The sequence below is a fragment of the Delphinapterus leucas genome, chromosome 11, assembly GCF_059928025.1.
Source record: "Delphinapterus leucas isolate spDelLeu-1000000601 "Yukka" chromosome 11, BTC_Dleu_Yukka2, whole genome shotgun sequence".
In the NCBI taxonomy this organism is placed as follows: Eukaryota; Metazoa; Chordata; class Mammalia; order Artiodactyla; family Monodontidae; genus Delphinapterus; species Delphinapterus leucas.
Window position 1 is genome coordinate 36,010,730 of NC_143139.1, and position 16,274 is coordinate 36,027,003.

General features: G+C 38.5%; 1 protein-coding gene across 7 annotated transcripts in view; it reads left to right on the forward strand.

Annotated features, from left to right (window-relative positions):
* The window catches only part of ANO6 (anoctamin 6), a 214,594-nt gene that overhangs the window by 139,030 nt on the left and 59,290 nt on the right, over positions 1-16,274 (forward strand). For 6 of the 7 annotated variants that reach the window (XM_089920570.1, XM_022572395.3, XM_022572396.3 and 3 more), the window contains 4 exons: positions 403-690; positions 913-1,026; positions 3,945-4,060; positions 9,884-10,018. In XM_089920570.1, coding sequence (XP_089776696.1) covers positions 403-690; positions 913-1,026; positions 3,945-4,060; positions 9,884-10,018 — 653 coding nt within the window. The remainder of the gene's footprint in view (positions 1-402; positions 691-912; positions 1,027-3,944; positions 4,061-9,883; positions 10,019-16,274) is intronic. The other variant, XM_089920569.1, reaches the window with a different exon arrangement.

Sequence of the window (16,274 nt, forward strand, 5' to 3'; positions counted from 1 at the left end):
TTTTCTTCCCTTCCAGAAAGGAAAATTATTATTTACAATTTTTAAATTTGCTTTTTTCCCTTTATTATATAGTAAATGCATTTCTATATCAATAAATATAATTCTTTTAAATTCTTTTTAATGGCCATGTAACATGACATTGAACAGATATATAATAAATTAAACAGTCTTCTTCTAGGTTTAAGAAATTAAAAAAATTGTTATTACAATAACACTGCAGTGACTAGTGTTTTTATGTTTACTTACTAATTTGGACTAAAAATTAACACGTTTGCTTTTTTTCATCTAAAATATTGGTAATTTTATGAAAGAACTATGCAACATAAAAAGAAATCTGTGTTTTAAAACTGTGAAAATAGTTGGTTTGGTTTTCTGGTTTGTGTTTTCATTCTTCCAATATAGCTTTTGGATGACAAGCTTGTATTTGTAAAAGTACATGCTCCATGGGAAGTGCTATGTACATATGCTGAGATAATGCACATCAAATTGCCTCTGAAACCCAATGATCTGAAAACCCGGTCCTCAGCCTTCGATAATTTTAATTGGTTTACCAAAGTCCTCCAAGTGGATGAAAGTATCATCAAGCCAGAGCAAGAGTTTTTCACTGCCCCATTTGAGAAGAACCGCATGAATGACTTTTACATTCAAGATAGAGATACGTTCTTCAATCCAGCCACCAGAAGCCGCATTGTAAGTCTAAACCCAATTTAGCTGCTGTCGTTAGGTGATTTAGAACCTGCTGTTGGATGATTAGTGGTTTAGTTTGGCTGGTTTGGTTTGGTTTCTAAAAGCTGCCCCAAAAAAAAGAAAGAAAAGAAAAGAAATATGCCTACAGATTCCTGTTAGGATAGTAAACAGTGATTGGTTAGTTACACTGTATAAAACACCCACTCTGTTTTGGAATCTTTTTAGGTTCACTTCATTCTTTCTCGGATCAAGTATCAAGTAAGGGACAACGTTAAAAAGTTTGGGATTAACAAACTCGTAAGCTCTGGGATCTACAAGGCAGCTTTCCCTCTCCATGATGTAAGTCAAACAGCAAAAATGAAATAAAATATCTAATGTGTACTCCAGTGTTAGTAGGGAAGGGCTAACTTCTTGACCTTGTTTCTTCCTTGGTAAAATGAAGACAACGTATTGCAAGACTACAAGCTCATTTAGGGCAGGAACCATGTTGTATTGTTTAATGCTGAACCCCAGGCACAGGGAAGCCCCTCAGTTTAAATGAGTGAGTGAATGAGTCAATGAATGAATGAATGCACAAAGAAAGGAATGAACAGTAGCTTACCCATAGTTAATGTGTGGAGTGTGTAGATTAGCAGTTAAGAGCATACACTCAGGCTGAACTACCTGCTGTGCCACGTCCTAGCTGGATGATCTTGTGAAAGTCATTTAGCCTCTCTGTTCGTCAATTTCCTCAACAATAAAATGGGGGTAATAATGGTACCTACCTCGTAGAGTTGTTATGAGTAGTGGTCCCCAACCTTTTTGGCACCAGGGACCGGTCTCATGGAAGACAATATTTACACGCATGGGGGGGCGGGGATGGTTTAGGGATGATTCAAGGGCATTACATTTACTGTGCACTTTATTTCTATTATTATTACATTGTAATACATAATAAAATAATTATACAACTCACCATAATGCAGAATCAGTGGGAGCCCTGAGCTTGTTTTCACTTGCCACTCACTAACAGGGTTTTGTGAGTCTGCAAGCAATTGATTTATTATGGTCTCTGTGCAGTCAAACCTCTCTGCTAATGATAATCTGTATTTGCAGCCGCTCCCCAGCGCTAGTATCTCCGCCTCAGCTCCACCTTAGATCATCAGGCATTAGATTCTCATAAGGAGCGCGCAACCTAGACCCCTCGCATGCGCAGTTCACGGTAGGGTTCGAGCTCCTATGAGAATCTAATGCCACCGCTGATCTGACAGGAGGTGGAGCTCAGGCGGTAATGCAAGCGATGGGGAGTGGCTGTAAATACAGATGAAGCTTGGCTCGCTCACCTGCCAGCCATTCACCTCCTGCTGTGCGGCCAGGTTCCTAACAGGCCATGGACTGATACCAGTCCGTGGCTCAGGGGTTGGATACCCCTGGTTATGAGGGTCAATTAATCCACGTCAATGTTAGAACGGTTCCTGGCATATAATAAGTACTATTGCTCTGTCAGCTATTTTCATAAGCACTGACAGATATTATTATCAACCAGAAAAGTATTGGTTCTTTGTAAGAAAAATACATGTTAGACCATTTCATTTGTCATTTTCTGTAATACAGGCTTTTTCCCCTCTGAAATACCATTTTCAAACTGTGCCCTGGAATATCACAGGGCTTTTAAACAAGCGTCTTGTCAGGGTTCTTGTCACGATGGCGATACAGCAGAGTGTTGACATTTTTTAAAGACTATGTACTGAGATGACAGCAACTCCTCAAACTCAGGAGCACTTCTCTAGCTGGTAACATCACTCATGAAATGAAAATTTTAAAATGTGACTGCTCTAGACCCTTAATGATTCCATTATCTGAGCTTTTAAAATAAATTCTGTCATTGAAATAAAATACTATATTATGTTGCACTGTTACTCTGTTACATTCGCTGTCAATTTATCTGAATCTCTAAGACCAAAGAAAGCAAAGACTGAGACTGATAATTGCTACTGTGTAATTCATGTATTTGTAGATAAAGACAATATTGAAATGTACTGTATAAGATAATAAAACTAGGACAATAAATAGCTTCTTCATACACATGCATAAATAGAGAACAGGGAGCTGGGTGGAGAAGCAGAAGCTGAGCTTCCTGGCTAAGACACCCAACACAGCAGTCCAGCCCTACAGTCCATATGCTTTATATTTGTGCCCGAGCAAAATTAACAATGAGAGCATGACATGAACTTTGGGGGCACTTGCAAATAGCCATCATGATTATTAATATGGGATGCCAAGTTTCTATAATATTCAGTTGACATCTACCCCAGTTCTTTTCCCCTAAAGCCTCTTGTAACTGCACTAGTCCCATGTCCAGGCTAAGGAATGATCTTGTGTGGTGTTTGGAAAGGAAGTAAGAGGAGGTCAGGACCCATGTTAAGGCTTTAATACTAATACTTTTCTGGTTGATAATAACATCTGTCAGTAATTATGAAAATAGCTGACAGATATGTAGTACTTATTATATGCCAGGGAGTATTGTAACATTGACATGGATTAATTGATCCTCTTAACAGCTCTATGAGGTAGCTGTTATTATGATCCCTATTTTATTGATGAGGAAATTGATGAATGGAGAGGCTAAATGACTCTCACAAGGTCATCCAACTAGAAAGTGGTGGAGCAGGTGTTTCTGGTTCTAGTACAGGTGGAAGGAAAGTGAGTCAGGTTGAATTTAAGCAGAAGCAGGAAGTTTGGTTTCTTGAACAAGCTAAACGTATAACATCATGTCAGGCTTTTTTGTTGTTTATATTCTGTGTGTGATCACAGAATAACTGCTGAATTGTGGGGCAAAAAGCCTGGGTTTTAGAATTGACCCTGCCACTAACCAGCCAAGGCCCTGGTTTCCCCAGGTGTCCAAGGAGGGGCTGGATTCTCAGGTCTTCCTCCAGTGTAGCAGTTTGGGCCCTTAAGCAGCCCAGTTTTTCATTGTTTAGGACTGGCCCATTTACAGGACATTAAGTATCTTCAGGGCTCTCACCAAATACCGGTGGTGGCCCCCAGGATTCTAACAACCAAGCATTCCTTTCCACCCACATTCGCAAATGGTCCTCCAGGGGTAAGTATCACCCCTGGTTGAGAATTACTAAAAATTACATGGTATTTTCATCCCTTCCAGCAAATAAGGACCCCTTATTTACAAATGACTGTGAAGTGTTAGTACCACATTTAATCAACAGAACACATGAACACGTGGCGATTGTGATGCTCATTTGTTTGCTTCTGCTTCCCAGTGCAACTTCAGCAGTCCGTCAGAGGACCTCAGCTGCCCCAATGAACGCTACCTTCTGTACAGGGAATGGGCTCATCCTCGAAGCATATACAAAAAGCAGCCCTTGGATCTCATCAGGTGAGTTGTAGCGAGCACTCCAATGAGAAGGGCTCAGGATTCCCCTCGTGGCTTCTAAATGTGACAGTCCTCCAAGAGTACTGCTAACCAGTGGAATTCACCTGCAGCCCTGAGCTTCATTGCCCAGAGTTTTTATTGAGGCTTCATTACCTAGGCATGATTGATTGAGCCATTGCCCACATGGCTCAGTCTCCAGCCCCTTCTTCTCCTGTTGGTTCTGCAATATCATATGGCTCCAATCACATGGTTGGTCTTTCTGGCATGGCCAGTCTCCATCCTGAGTCATCTCATTGGCACAAACCATCTACGGTCCACCATGAATAACAAAGTCATTCCTATCTTGGGAAATTCCAAGGCATTTGAGGTTACCTCCGAGGAACTGGGACCAAATACCCACCAAATTCTTCATTAAACAGTAGTAAATATTAGATTTAGCTTAAATTGTATGATAAGAGATACCAGTTTTCACTGCTTTCCTGTATCTGCTATTAGGTACCATTTCCGTCAGCATATGAATTTAATGTCTAGTTCAGCGTTTGTGTTCTGAAAGCACCAATGTTGGCTACTTTCCAGAAGCTTATGTTGTTTGGGCAAGGCTACTGGAGAGAGAGAGATCAAGAACAGCTAAACAAACAAAAATAAGCAAATAAGTGAACAAAATTTCTGATTGAAATGAAGAAAATAACACAGTGATAAGATGGGGAGAGGTGGAGTGAAGCGAGTCTAGAAAGTTATCTTTGAGTAGGTGGCATGTGAGCTGAGATTTGTCTAGTGAAAAGGAGCCAGTACTTTGAGGATCTGGAACAAGTCATTCCAGGAAGAGAGGCAGCTGGTACAGTGGCCCCGAGGCACAAAAACACTTGGCAAGTTTGAGGAAATTGTGAAAACCATTGCTAAGGAGAAAGAGAAAGATGAGACACACGGTTAGAAGGGTATCAGGAGCATGGAAAGGAGTGTAGACAAGTGCAGTGAGAAGCTGTTGTAATATTTTAAGCATTCAAGTAATTTTATCTCGCTTACATTTTGCAAAGATAGTGTAGAGGTTGGGTTACAGGGGGCACAGGAAGCAGGGGCGAGCCGGTAGGAGGCTAGTAGCATGAGCCAGATGAGAGATCGTGGGAGCAGGTGTAGAAGCGTTTGGGGATTCGGGTTGACAGGACATGGTTATGGGTTGGATGTGGAGGGTGAGGAGAAGAGGAGGGTCAAGGTAGCCCCCGGTGGCCCTGGAGCCAGGTGCCTGTTCTTTCTATGAAATCTCAGTGCCCGTCCACCTGAACTTGGGGAAAGCCTCTTAACCTTAAAAGTGAGAGTTTTAAAACACTGAAGAATTTTCGTTTTGTTTTACATTTTATTAAGGGAAATTTCAGACATATACAAAAGCAGAGAGAATAGTACAGCAAGTCTGCCTACTATGTCTGTCACCCACCTCCAAACATTATAAACTCCTAGTCACTGTTATTTCTTGTTTATCTCTACCTCCTACTGGGTCATTTTGAAGTAAATTCCAAATAGTGTAACATTTCGTTAGTAAAATGACAAGGTCTCTTAAATACAACCAGAGTACTCCTTTTGTTTAAAGTCATGAAATAATCAGTATTCATGTTTTCCTGATTATCACAAAAATATGTTTTTTTAACAGTTTTCTGGTTGTAATCAGGATCCAAACAAGGTCCACATATTGCAACTAATATACCTCTCAAGTGGCTTCTAATCTATAATTTTCCCGTTTCCTTTTTGTTTTCTTTGCAGTTGTTGAGGGGCTTCTCTATTCTCTATTTGGCTGATTTCATTCTCCCCTGTGGTGTTAGACTTGTTTCTCTGTCCTATGTATTTGCCTTAGTTAAGTCATTTGATCCTCATCTAAAAGTTTGATCTGATTGAGGTTCGACTTTGTGCAAGAATACTTGTGTGGGTTTTGTACTTCTGTCAAAAGGTACATAGTGTCCATTTGTCTCTCTCGTGACGATAGCAGCCATTAATGAATGTTGCATATTTCATTTGGTCATACTCTCATTTCTTCATTTATTAGCTGGATCAGAATTATGAAGAGGCACTGTGTCTCATTAACTCGAGTTATCCTGTAGAATAAAATTTTGAAAGAGGATGTTTGTACACATGTCAGTATTTGAAGTTGATATTTATATGAGGGTTCCCTTCCATTATTTTCGTTTTATGTTAAACCTATAGCATGTGATGGCAGGGTGATAGGTTTGATGGCTTTTTAATCATTCTTTATGGGTTTTTGTTTGGGAGCAGGGATTCTGTAAAGAAAACAATTTCCCCATGATTTTAAGTATCTTTTGCTAAAATACATTTAACTATTCCCTGTCCCTGGTCCACATGTTCCCTTTGTTGCTTCCCATTAGTAACCCCTTCAGCGCTCAGGCTGTTAAACCTTCATCGCTGGTTCCCAGGGGTTAGCAGAGGGAAAATGAACTCTTTCCCAAACAGCAAACCAAACAAACCAGAAAGAACAACCTGGAGGAAACAGACTTTGCCCCGGAAAAAAAAAGCAAAGTTTCCCTCAGCGCCCTCTCTGAGTGCTAAGATGTGGTATCCACAGTACAAGGACAGGATTCTATTTTTAAAAAGAGAAAGAAAGAAAGGATTATTCTCAGAATAAAATGCAGCTCTTAGGAATTAAAAATGAACAGAACAGAAAAAACCCCAACAGCCGTGTTAAAAAATGAAGTTGAAGTAATTCTGCAGAACGTAGAGCAAAAATATAAAGGAACAGCGGGAAAATGGGGGAAAAGATAAAAATTTAAAAATCAGTCCAGGATGTGCAATGAACAAATAATAGGAATGCTAAAAATAAGGACAGAGAAAATGTAAGGAGGAAATCAGATAAATATATCATGACAAGTACCTGTAGAACTGTATTGAAGAACTGAGCGCCCTGAGTCTCTGGATGGACAGAGTACTCAGAGCCCAGCCCAGAGAATGAACAGGGAGCCATCAAGCCACTGCAACGTGACCTCTCAAATACTGCAGACAGACAGAAGATCCTACGAACCTCCAGAAAGAAAAACAGGTTTCATATGAAGGAGCAGGACTCATAATAGCACTGAATTTCTCAACAACAACACTGCAACCTACAAGAAAAGAGAGCAAGAATTTCATATTTCTGAGGAAGGTGCTTTTTTTAACTCACGGTCGAATGCAGTTATGGCCAAACTGTTCATTAGGTGTGAGGAATTTTCACAATTTAAATGGGCAAAGTAATGGAGGAGGTACTCCACCAAGAAGAAGACGTGGATTCAGTAAATGGGGATTCCCAACCCGAGAGAGGGACAGGGCGATCCCAGGTGACAGCTCTGTGGCAGGACTAGCAAGTCATTAATCCAGGTGGCAGGAGCTCTGAAGAGATTGAGTCAAGGACATGAAATTGATAGGCTACCTCATGTGTTAGAAAGTAGTGAGAAAGTTACACATTAAAGGAAAGTCTGGGGTTGAATTGTTGATAAGTACACAGAAAACTAAGCAATGAACCAGCAAGACAATTATTAATTCCAGAGAAAACAAAATATTGGGCAGGAGAGAAAAAGTAAGCATAGCAGATGACTTGATGCAGCTGTGAGCAGTCTTTACAGAGTCTTACTATTTATAAAGCAAGGATATTGTGCTAATCAAAATTATATAGCAACTATGTCGAGAGGATGGAGGAGTGGAGGTGTGGGTGTGTAGATGAGACGGGGATTGAAAGAGAGCTTAGGGCTTCCCTGGTGGCGCAGTGGTTGAGAGTCCGCCTGCCGATGCAGGGGACATGGGTTCGTGCCCCAGTCCGGGAAGATCCCACATGCCGCGGAGCGGCTGGGCCCGTGAGCCATGGCCGCTGAGCCTGCGCGTCCGGAGCCTGTGCTCCGCAATGGAAGAGGCCCCAACAGTGAGAGGCCCGCATACTGCAAAAAAAAAAAAAAAAAAAGAAAGAAAGAGAGCTTAATCCTCATCTTCCAAAGTAGAGCATCAGTAGGTGATACATATAACTGAAAAGTCAATAAACTGCATTACAGGTATATTATTTAGAGAGACGGAGGTAAATATTCCAGGAATCAGCTGTAAGAGTCGAAAGTGCTTGCTTCTGGCCAGGACATGGGAGAAGTTGTTGGGGACTGCTTCTTTTTATAATCAGTGTTCTATCAATGGAAGTGTTTGACTCTTTAATGAATGTATAGGTATAACTTTGATGAAAAAAATCAAAGCTGAAGTTTTAGAAATTGGTGTTAAGAATTGGGATGTTTGGGGCAGAGAGAGATAATAATCAGAGAATATCACATTTGAAGAGCTTCTCATTTTCCCCAGCCTTTCAGCAAGAACCAGGAGGCAGGCTTTCTGTTTAAGATTTAAAAAATTCTTTCTGACCTTGCCTGCAGTGTGACGGGGGTACCTTCGGAAGTAATGAGCCCCTGTCACTGTAAATATCCAAGCTAAGACTGCCTGACCAGCTCTCCAAATGTAGCAGAATATTTTTACTATTGGGTAGTTGGAGCAGGCGACTTCCAACATTATTTCCAGTTTTAAATGTGGTATTTCCAGGGCACATGATTGATAAGAACATATTCAGAAAGCCTGACAGCAAAGAGCCCAAGACATCTCAAACCCACTGCCAGGGTTTTCTCTCCCAAACACCATCCTGAGCCTGCCATTTACCTGTCATCCGTGAGCCACACCACAAAGCCCCAGTCGCATGAGAACGGACACACTGTGTTCCTCCTGGCTCCTGATTGCACATCGGCCTCAGCGCTTCGTTTTCCCCCATGGGTGTGACCCACACCGAGGCCTGTGACCAGGGAGCTCTTCTCTCAGCTGCCCTGTGAGTGATGGTCCAACCCAGGGATGTTCCTGTGTGACGTCTTCTAGGACTCCAGGCTGTTTCTCAGGGCTGAGTCCCCGCTAGGCTAAGCCTACAGAGCTCAGCCCAGCTCCAAACTGAGCCAGAAGCCTCATGGAGGCCTCAGAGCTAAGTAAACCTACAGGTTTTACCAACCACTGCTGAGCCAGAAGTGAAAAGTGAGTTGAGGAAAAGTATCAGCAAGAGTCACCTCAACAAGTGTCTCATTGCTTTCTCCTCACCCCTAAGCCCTTTGTCTTTACCTGTGTGTATTTGTCTCCCTTTCAGGAACAATCTGGCCCTGCTTCATGCCCTGCCTCCTTTCTTATCTCGCCCACCTGTCCTCTTCCATTTACCCCGGATTAACTTAAAAACATTGAAGAGTTTTTAAAACTTAGGAAAAATAGAAGTGGTACATACAAAGAATACAGGGCAGTAGATTCCTCAGTCGTATCCGTCCTGCCCTCTCCCATTCTCATGAGTTTTATAAGTATTTTGGTCAGAGAGCCATTCCACTCCTAGTTCATTGTTATCAGCATTTTCTTATTATTTGTGATTTACATTACATTTGCTCCGAGGAAGTTCCCGAGATAAAGCAAAAACAGGTAACTGAGCAAATTGTTCGTGTTCATTTGTTTCATGCATGTTAAGAACAATCTGGGGGGATTGATCAAATCTGCCAGTCTTTACAAAGAGTGATGATAATATTCTCTATCTGCTCCATATTCAGCATTTTCCCCTCCTTTGCTGTATTCTAATTTACTTCTCTTCAGCAGGTTAATCCGTGATCAGTACTTCCATGATATGTAAAATACTTCTTGTTTCACAGTAGAATTTGGGGCCTGCTATGAAAATGGATATGTTTTTAAGTGTGAATTGAGTCAGAGGTTTAATTCTAAAGCCCCCTTTATTTAGGATCAGAAATTAGTATTAGGATAAAGCTGCAGAGTGCTCATATGTCTCTTCTGAAAATAACTTCTGTCTTTCTTCAGGAAATACTATGGAGAGAAGATTGGAATCTATTTTGCCTGGCTGGGCTATTACACTCAGATGCTTCTCCTGGCGGCAGTTGTGGGGGTGGCTTGCTTTCTCTACGGATATTTTAATCAGAATAACTGCACATGGAGGTAACCTCTCTCTATTCCTTGTTACCGTGCTGAGAAGTTGACTAGACATAAAATTATTTTCAGGGACTTAGACTGTTTTAGTAAAAGAAGACTCATCGCAGAACACTTACGGCTTTAGATGATTTATCCCTTTTGTCCTGAGCATAATAACTAAGTGAAATGGAAGAAAATTTTTCTTAGATAACGCAGCCCAGCCTCTGACAGGAATATTACCGTTAGGAAACACGCCAGTATTTTAAGACAATACTTTGTTTGAAAAAGAAATGAGGTCTGGAGGGAGGATCAACTTTGAACTTCTGGCTCCCAGAGGAATGCTTCACTCAGCCCCACAGATGTGGACCAGGAGCAGCTCTGATTGCTTCAGGGTTTCAATGGCAAAACTGGTAAAATTGGTGTTTTTATGTTTTTAGAAATGACTTCTTAACATATGTTAAGGAATACATGTTTGAAAACTCAAGTAAATGATACATTCTTTTGTTTGTTTTACTTTAAAAAAAAAAAAAGAAAGCCCTAACAGTGTTAGAGGGAAAAAAAGTAGTAAAGAATGAGTTTGTGCTTGATGTTGAAATTAAAATACCAGCTGCGCTGTCTAGAGGGAAATACATGAGTGCCATAACACTGAATTTCACCATCACTGTTCTGAAATGTATTATTAATCCTTTGCTTTTGGTGATCTCAACCTCCAGAAGGGATGCAACACTGAACCAGGCATTTTCTCTTGTTCATCTGGCCTCTATCCAGGTGTGACAGCCAGATCAAAATTTCTGGGCAACAGTGACAAACCGATGACCACATTCTTCTAGCCCAGGGCATATGAGCCTGGCTCTGGAGGCAGGAAGCTTTGCATGGCAGCTCTGATGTATAGGCATAATTATCCATTCTGTTAACAGAGGATTCTGAGTGTTTGTGCCCGTTATGGTTCTTAGCTAGAAAGCTGCAGATGGTCTTGGAAGTACTCTCCTCTCTTCACTGGAAAAGAGTTTAGGGCCAAAGGCTGAATGTTGATATCTTTTGCCTAAATTTGTCCTTGGCTTCTCCATTGTTTCGCATATTGTTCCAGCCACAAAAAGGTATCTCAAGAATACACTTTCAAAGTGAAAAAGTAGCATTTTTATACGGTTCTTGCATGGTGGTGGCTCTCATTATAATTTATTTTATAAAATCGCCATAACAGGCACACCACGTATTTCCTACTCTTTCACACAAATTAATTTACAGAAAAGGGTGTGGAGGGGGGGATAGAGTCTTGAGGGTATACTCCCTGTGCTCAAAACTATTGCGACTTTATTTACTTAATTTTTAAATAGTTTTAAAATACTTAAGATATATGTATTTACAGTTAATTTTATTACATACTGAGTAGAGTCACAAGAATAGAAGATGTATTCAAGATGTAAGGAGTAATGATTCATTACCCAGTTTAAGAAAAAGAACATAACTGTTACCCATGAAGTGCTTTGCTCAATTGCATCCCCTTACTTTGGAAATGACAACTATACTAAATTTTATTTTTCTCATTCCTTAGCATACACTGTATATTCTTTTTCACATGTACTTGTACCCCTACAAAATATAATTTATTTTGTGTGCTTTTGAAAATATCTATGGATAGGCAGAGGATACTGTAGGTATTTCCTCTTCTATAAAAGGCCTGTTTAAAGCTTATGCACACTTTAAAATAACAGCTTTATTGAGATATAATTCGTATACCATAAAATGCTCCCTTTGAAAGAGTACAATTAGTGGTTTTAAGTACATTCACAGAGTTTTACAACCCTCACCACTATCTAATTTTAGAACATTTTCATCACCCCACAAGGAACCTTTAGTACCTTTAGTAGTCAGCCCCTAACCTCCCTTCCCCTTAGCCCCTGGCAGCTACTAATCTACTTTCTGTCTCTACGTATTTGCCTATTCTGGACATTTCCTAAAGGGAACCATATAGTATGTGCAGCATGTGGTGTTTTGCGATTGTCATCTTTCACTTAGCATAATGTTTTCACGGTGCATCCATGGTATAGCATGGACCAGTACTCCATTCCGTTTTGTGGTCAAATAATATGCCATTATATGGATACACAACAACACTGTTTATCCATCCATCAGTCGACATTTGGCTTGTTTCCACTTTTTAGCTATGGTGAATAATTCTGCTGTGATCATTCATGTACAAGTTTTTGTGTGGACATATGTTTTCAATTCTCTTGAGAATATATCAAAAAATGGAATTGCTGGGATGTATGGTAACTGTAGATTTAACATTTTGAGGAACTGCCAAGTATCTTTTTGAAAGTGACTGTACCATTTTACATTCCTAGTAGCTATGTATGAGGATTCCGATTTCTCTACATCCTCATCAACACTTGTTATTGCTGGGTTATAAATAAATAAATAAACAAATAAACGAATAAACAAATAAATATTAGCCATCCTAGTTGGTATGAAGTGGTAGGTCATTATGGCTTTGATTTGTATTTCCCTAATGCCCACTAATGTTGAGGGTCTTTTCATATGCTTACTTTGTCATTTGTGTATCTTCTTTGGAGAAACATCTGTTCAAATTCTTTGCCCATTTTAATTGTGTCATTTGTATTGTCTAGTTTTAAGTGTTCTTCATATATTTTGGATAAAAGCCCCTTGTCAAATATTTATATTGCAAATATTTTCTCCCCTTCTGTGGATTGTCTTTTCACTTTCTTGATGGTGTCCTTTGAAACACAAAAGTTTTTAATTTTAATGAAGTGCAGTTTACCTGATTTTTTACTTTTGTTGTTTGTGCTTTTGGTGTCATGTCTTAGAAAGCATTTGTAATCCACAGTCATGAAGACTTTCTCAATGTTTATCTTCTAAAAGTTTTATAGTTTTAGGTCTATGAGTTCATTTTTGTAAATGGTATAAGGTAAAGGTTCAACTTTCTTTCTTGCCAGGTATATATTCAGGTGTCCCAGCACCATTTTGTAAAGATTATTTTCTCCCCATTGGATTATCTTGGCACCCTTGTCAAAAAATATTTGGCCATAAATATAAGAGTTTGTTATGGACTATCAATTCGTTTCTATCAATCGATATGTCTGTCCTTTATGCAAGTACCAGACTATATTGATTGCTATAGTTTTTTAGTAAGTTTTGAAATTGGAAACTTTGTTTTTCAAGATTGTTTTGATTATTCTGGGTACCTTGCATTTTCATATTAATTTTAGGATCAGCTTGTTCATTTCTACAAAAAAGCCAGAATTGCATTGAATCTGTAGGTCACTTTAAGGACTACTGCCATCTTAACAATATTAAGGCTTCTTATCCATAAACACAGAATAGCTTTCCATTTATTTAGGTCATCTTTAATGTCTATCAATATTTTATAGTTTTCAGTGTACACGTTTCACACTTCTTTTCTCAAATTTATTCTAAGTATTTTATTATTTTTGATGCTATTGTAAATGAAATTGTTTCCTTCATTTTATTTTTAGATTATTCATTCATGTTGTATAGAAATATAATTACTTTTTATATACTGATTTGTGTATTATAACCTTGATGGACTGGCTTCTTAATTCTAACAGTTTTTGGTGGGTTCCTTAGGATTTTAATATACTATATCATATCATCTGGAATAGAAATAGTTTTACGTATTTCTTTCTAATCTAGAGGTTTTTAATTTATTTACCTTGTCTAGTTGCCCTGATTAGAACCTCTAGTACAGTGTTGATCTTGGGAGGACAGTATTCAGTCTTTCACCATTAACTATGATCTTTGCTGTGGTTTTTTCGTAGATGTTCTTTATCAAGTTGAGGACATTCTCTTCTCTTCCTAGTTTTTAATTCCATTATTCTATTAATATGGCATATTATATGAATTGATTTTTGTACGGTTGAATGGTCCTTGCATTCCTGGATACATCCCACTTGATTTGATTTGATTTACTGGATTTAATTTGTTAATATTTTGTTGAAGATTTTTTCATTTATATTCATAAGAGATAGTAGTCTATAGTTTTCTTGTGATGCCTTTGTCTGGTTTCAGTATTGGTGTAATACTGGTTTCATAGAATGAATTGGGAAATGTTTCTACCTCTTTATTTTTAGGAGAGTTCATGAAGCATTGGCATCAGTTTTTCTTTCAATGGCTGATAGAATTCACCAGTGAAGCCACATGGGCTTAGGCATTTCTTTGATTACTAATTCAGTCTCTTAACTCACTGTAAGTCTATTCAGGTTTTCTATTTCTTCTTGAGTCAACTTCAGTCATTTATGTTTTTCTAGGAATTTATCTATTTCATCTAGATTATTCCATTTGTTGGCATATAATTATTGACATTATTCCCTTATATTCCTTCTTATTTCCATAAGGTCAACAGTAATGTTCCTCCTTTCATTTCTAAGTTTAGTAATTTTCATCTTCTCTTTTTCTTTTCTTGACTAGTCTAGCTAAAAACTTGTCAATTCTATTGATCTTTTCAAAGAACCAACTGTTGATTTTTCTCTGTTGCATATCTATTCTCTATTCCATTTATTTCTGCCTTTTGTCTTTTGATTGGAATATTTAATTCCTTTACATTAATGTAATTTCTGATAAGCTTGGAATTACATCCATTTTTCTATTTGTTTTCTATTCCATTGTTCTATTTATTTTCTATATGTCTTGGGTCTTTTTTTTTCATTCCTCCATTACTACATTTTTTGTATAAAATATTTTCTAGTATACCATTTTAATTCTATTTTAATTTGTTGTTTCTTTCTTTTTTTTTTTTTTTTTTGGTATTTTCTTAAGTGGTTGCCCTGGAGATTATAATTAACATCTTGTTTTAAAGCAATCTAGTTCATATTAATCCCAACTTAATTTCAGTAGTATATAAAAACTCTGCTTTGGTATCGGTCTGTCCCCCTCCCCTTTTGTGCTATTATTGTCAAACAAATTACATTTTTATACATTTATAAGCCCATCAACACAGTTTCATAAGTATTGTTTTATGCAGTTATCTTTTACATCGGATAGAAGAAAATAATTACATGCAAAAATATATTTATATTTTCTTCTTTTTTTTTTAACCTATGTAGTTACCTCTACCATTGCTCTTTAGTTTTTCAGCTGAGTTTGACTTACTGCCTAGTGTCCTTTCATTTAAGCCTGAAGGACTCTCCTTAGTATTTCTTGTAGAGCAGGTCTGCTAGCAGTGGAATCTTTCAGATAATTCTCCTTCATTATAAAAATCTATTATATAAATATAAATCTTTCAGATAATTTCTCCTTCATGTTTTTTTAAACTTTTTATTTTATATTGGAGTATAGCCAATTAACAACGTTGTGATAGTTTCAGGTGCACAGCGAAGCGACTCAGACTTACATATACATATGCATATACATATACATGTATCCATTCTCCCCCAACCTCCCCTCCCATCCAGGCTGCCACATAACGTTGAGCAGAGTTCCCTGTGCTATACGGTAGGTCCTTGTTGGTTATCCATTTTAAATATAGCAGTGTGTATATATCGACCCCAAACTCCCTAACTATCCCTTCCCCTCACCCTTCCCCCCAGTAACCATAAGTTCCTTCTCTAGGTCCGTGAGTCTGTTTCTGTTTTGTAAATAAGTTCATTTGTATCATTTCTTTTTAGATTCCATATGTAAGGCGTATCATATGACATTTCCCTTTCTCTGAATTACTTAGTATGGCAATCTCTAGGTCCATCCATGTTGCTGCAAATGACATTATTTCATTCTTTTTAATGGCTGAGTAATATTCCATTGTGTGTATGCACCCACATCTTCTTCATGCATTCCTCTGTCAATGGACATTTAGGTTGCTTCCATGTCTTGGCTATCGTAAACAGTGCTACAGTGAACACTGGGGTGCATGTATCCTTTTGGACCATGTTTTTCTCTGGATATATGCCCAAAAGACCCCAAATAGCCAAGGCAATCTTGAGAAAGAAAAATGGAGCTGGAGGAATCAGGCTCCCTGGCTTCACACTGTACTACAAAGCTATAGTCATCAAACCAGTATGGTACTGGCACAAAAATAGAAATATAGATCAATGGAACAGGATGGAAAGCCCAGAAATAAACCCACACACCTGTGGTCAATTAATCTATGACAAAGGAGGCAAGACTACATAATGGTGGAAAGACAGTCTCTTCAACAAATGGTGCTGGGAAAACTGGACAGCTGCATGTTAAAAAAAAAAAAAAAGAAATTAGATCATTCTTTAACACCATACACAAACATAAAATGGATTAAAGACCTAAATGTGAGACA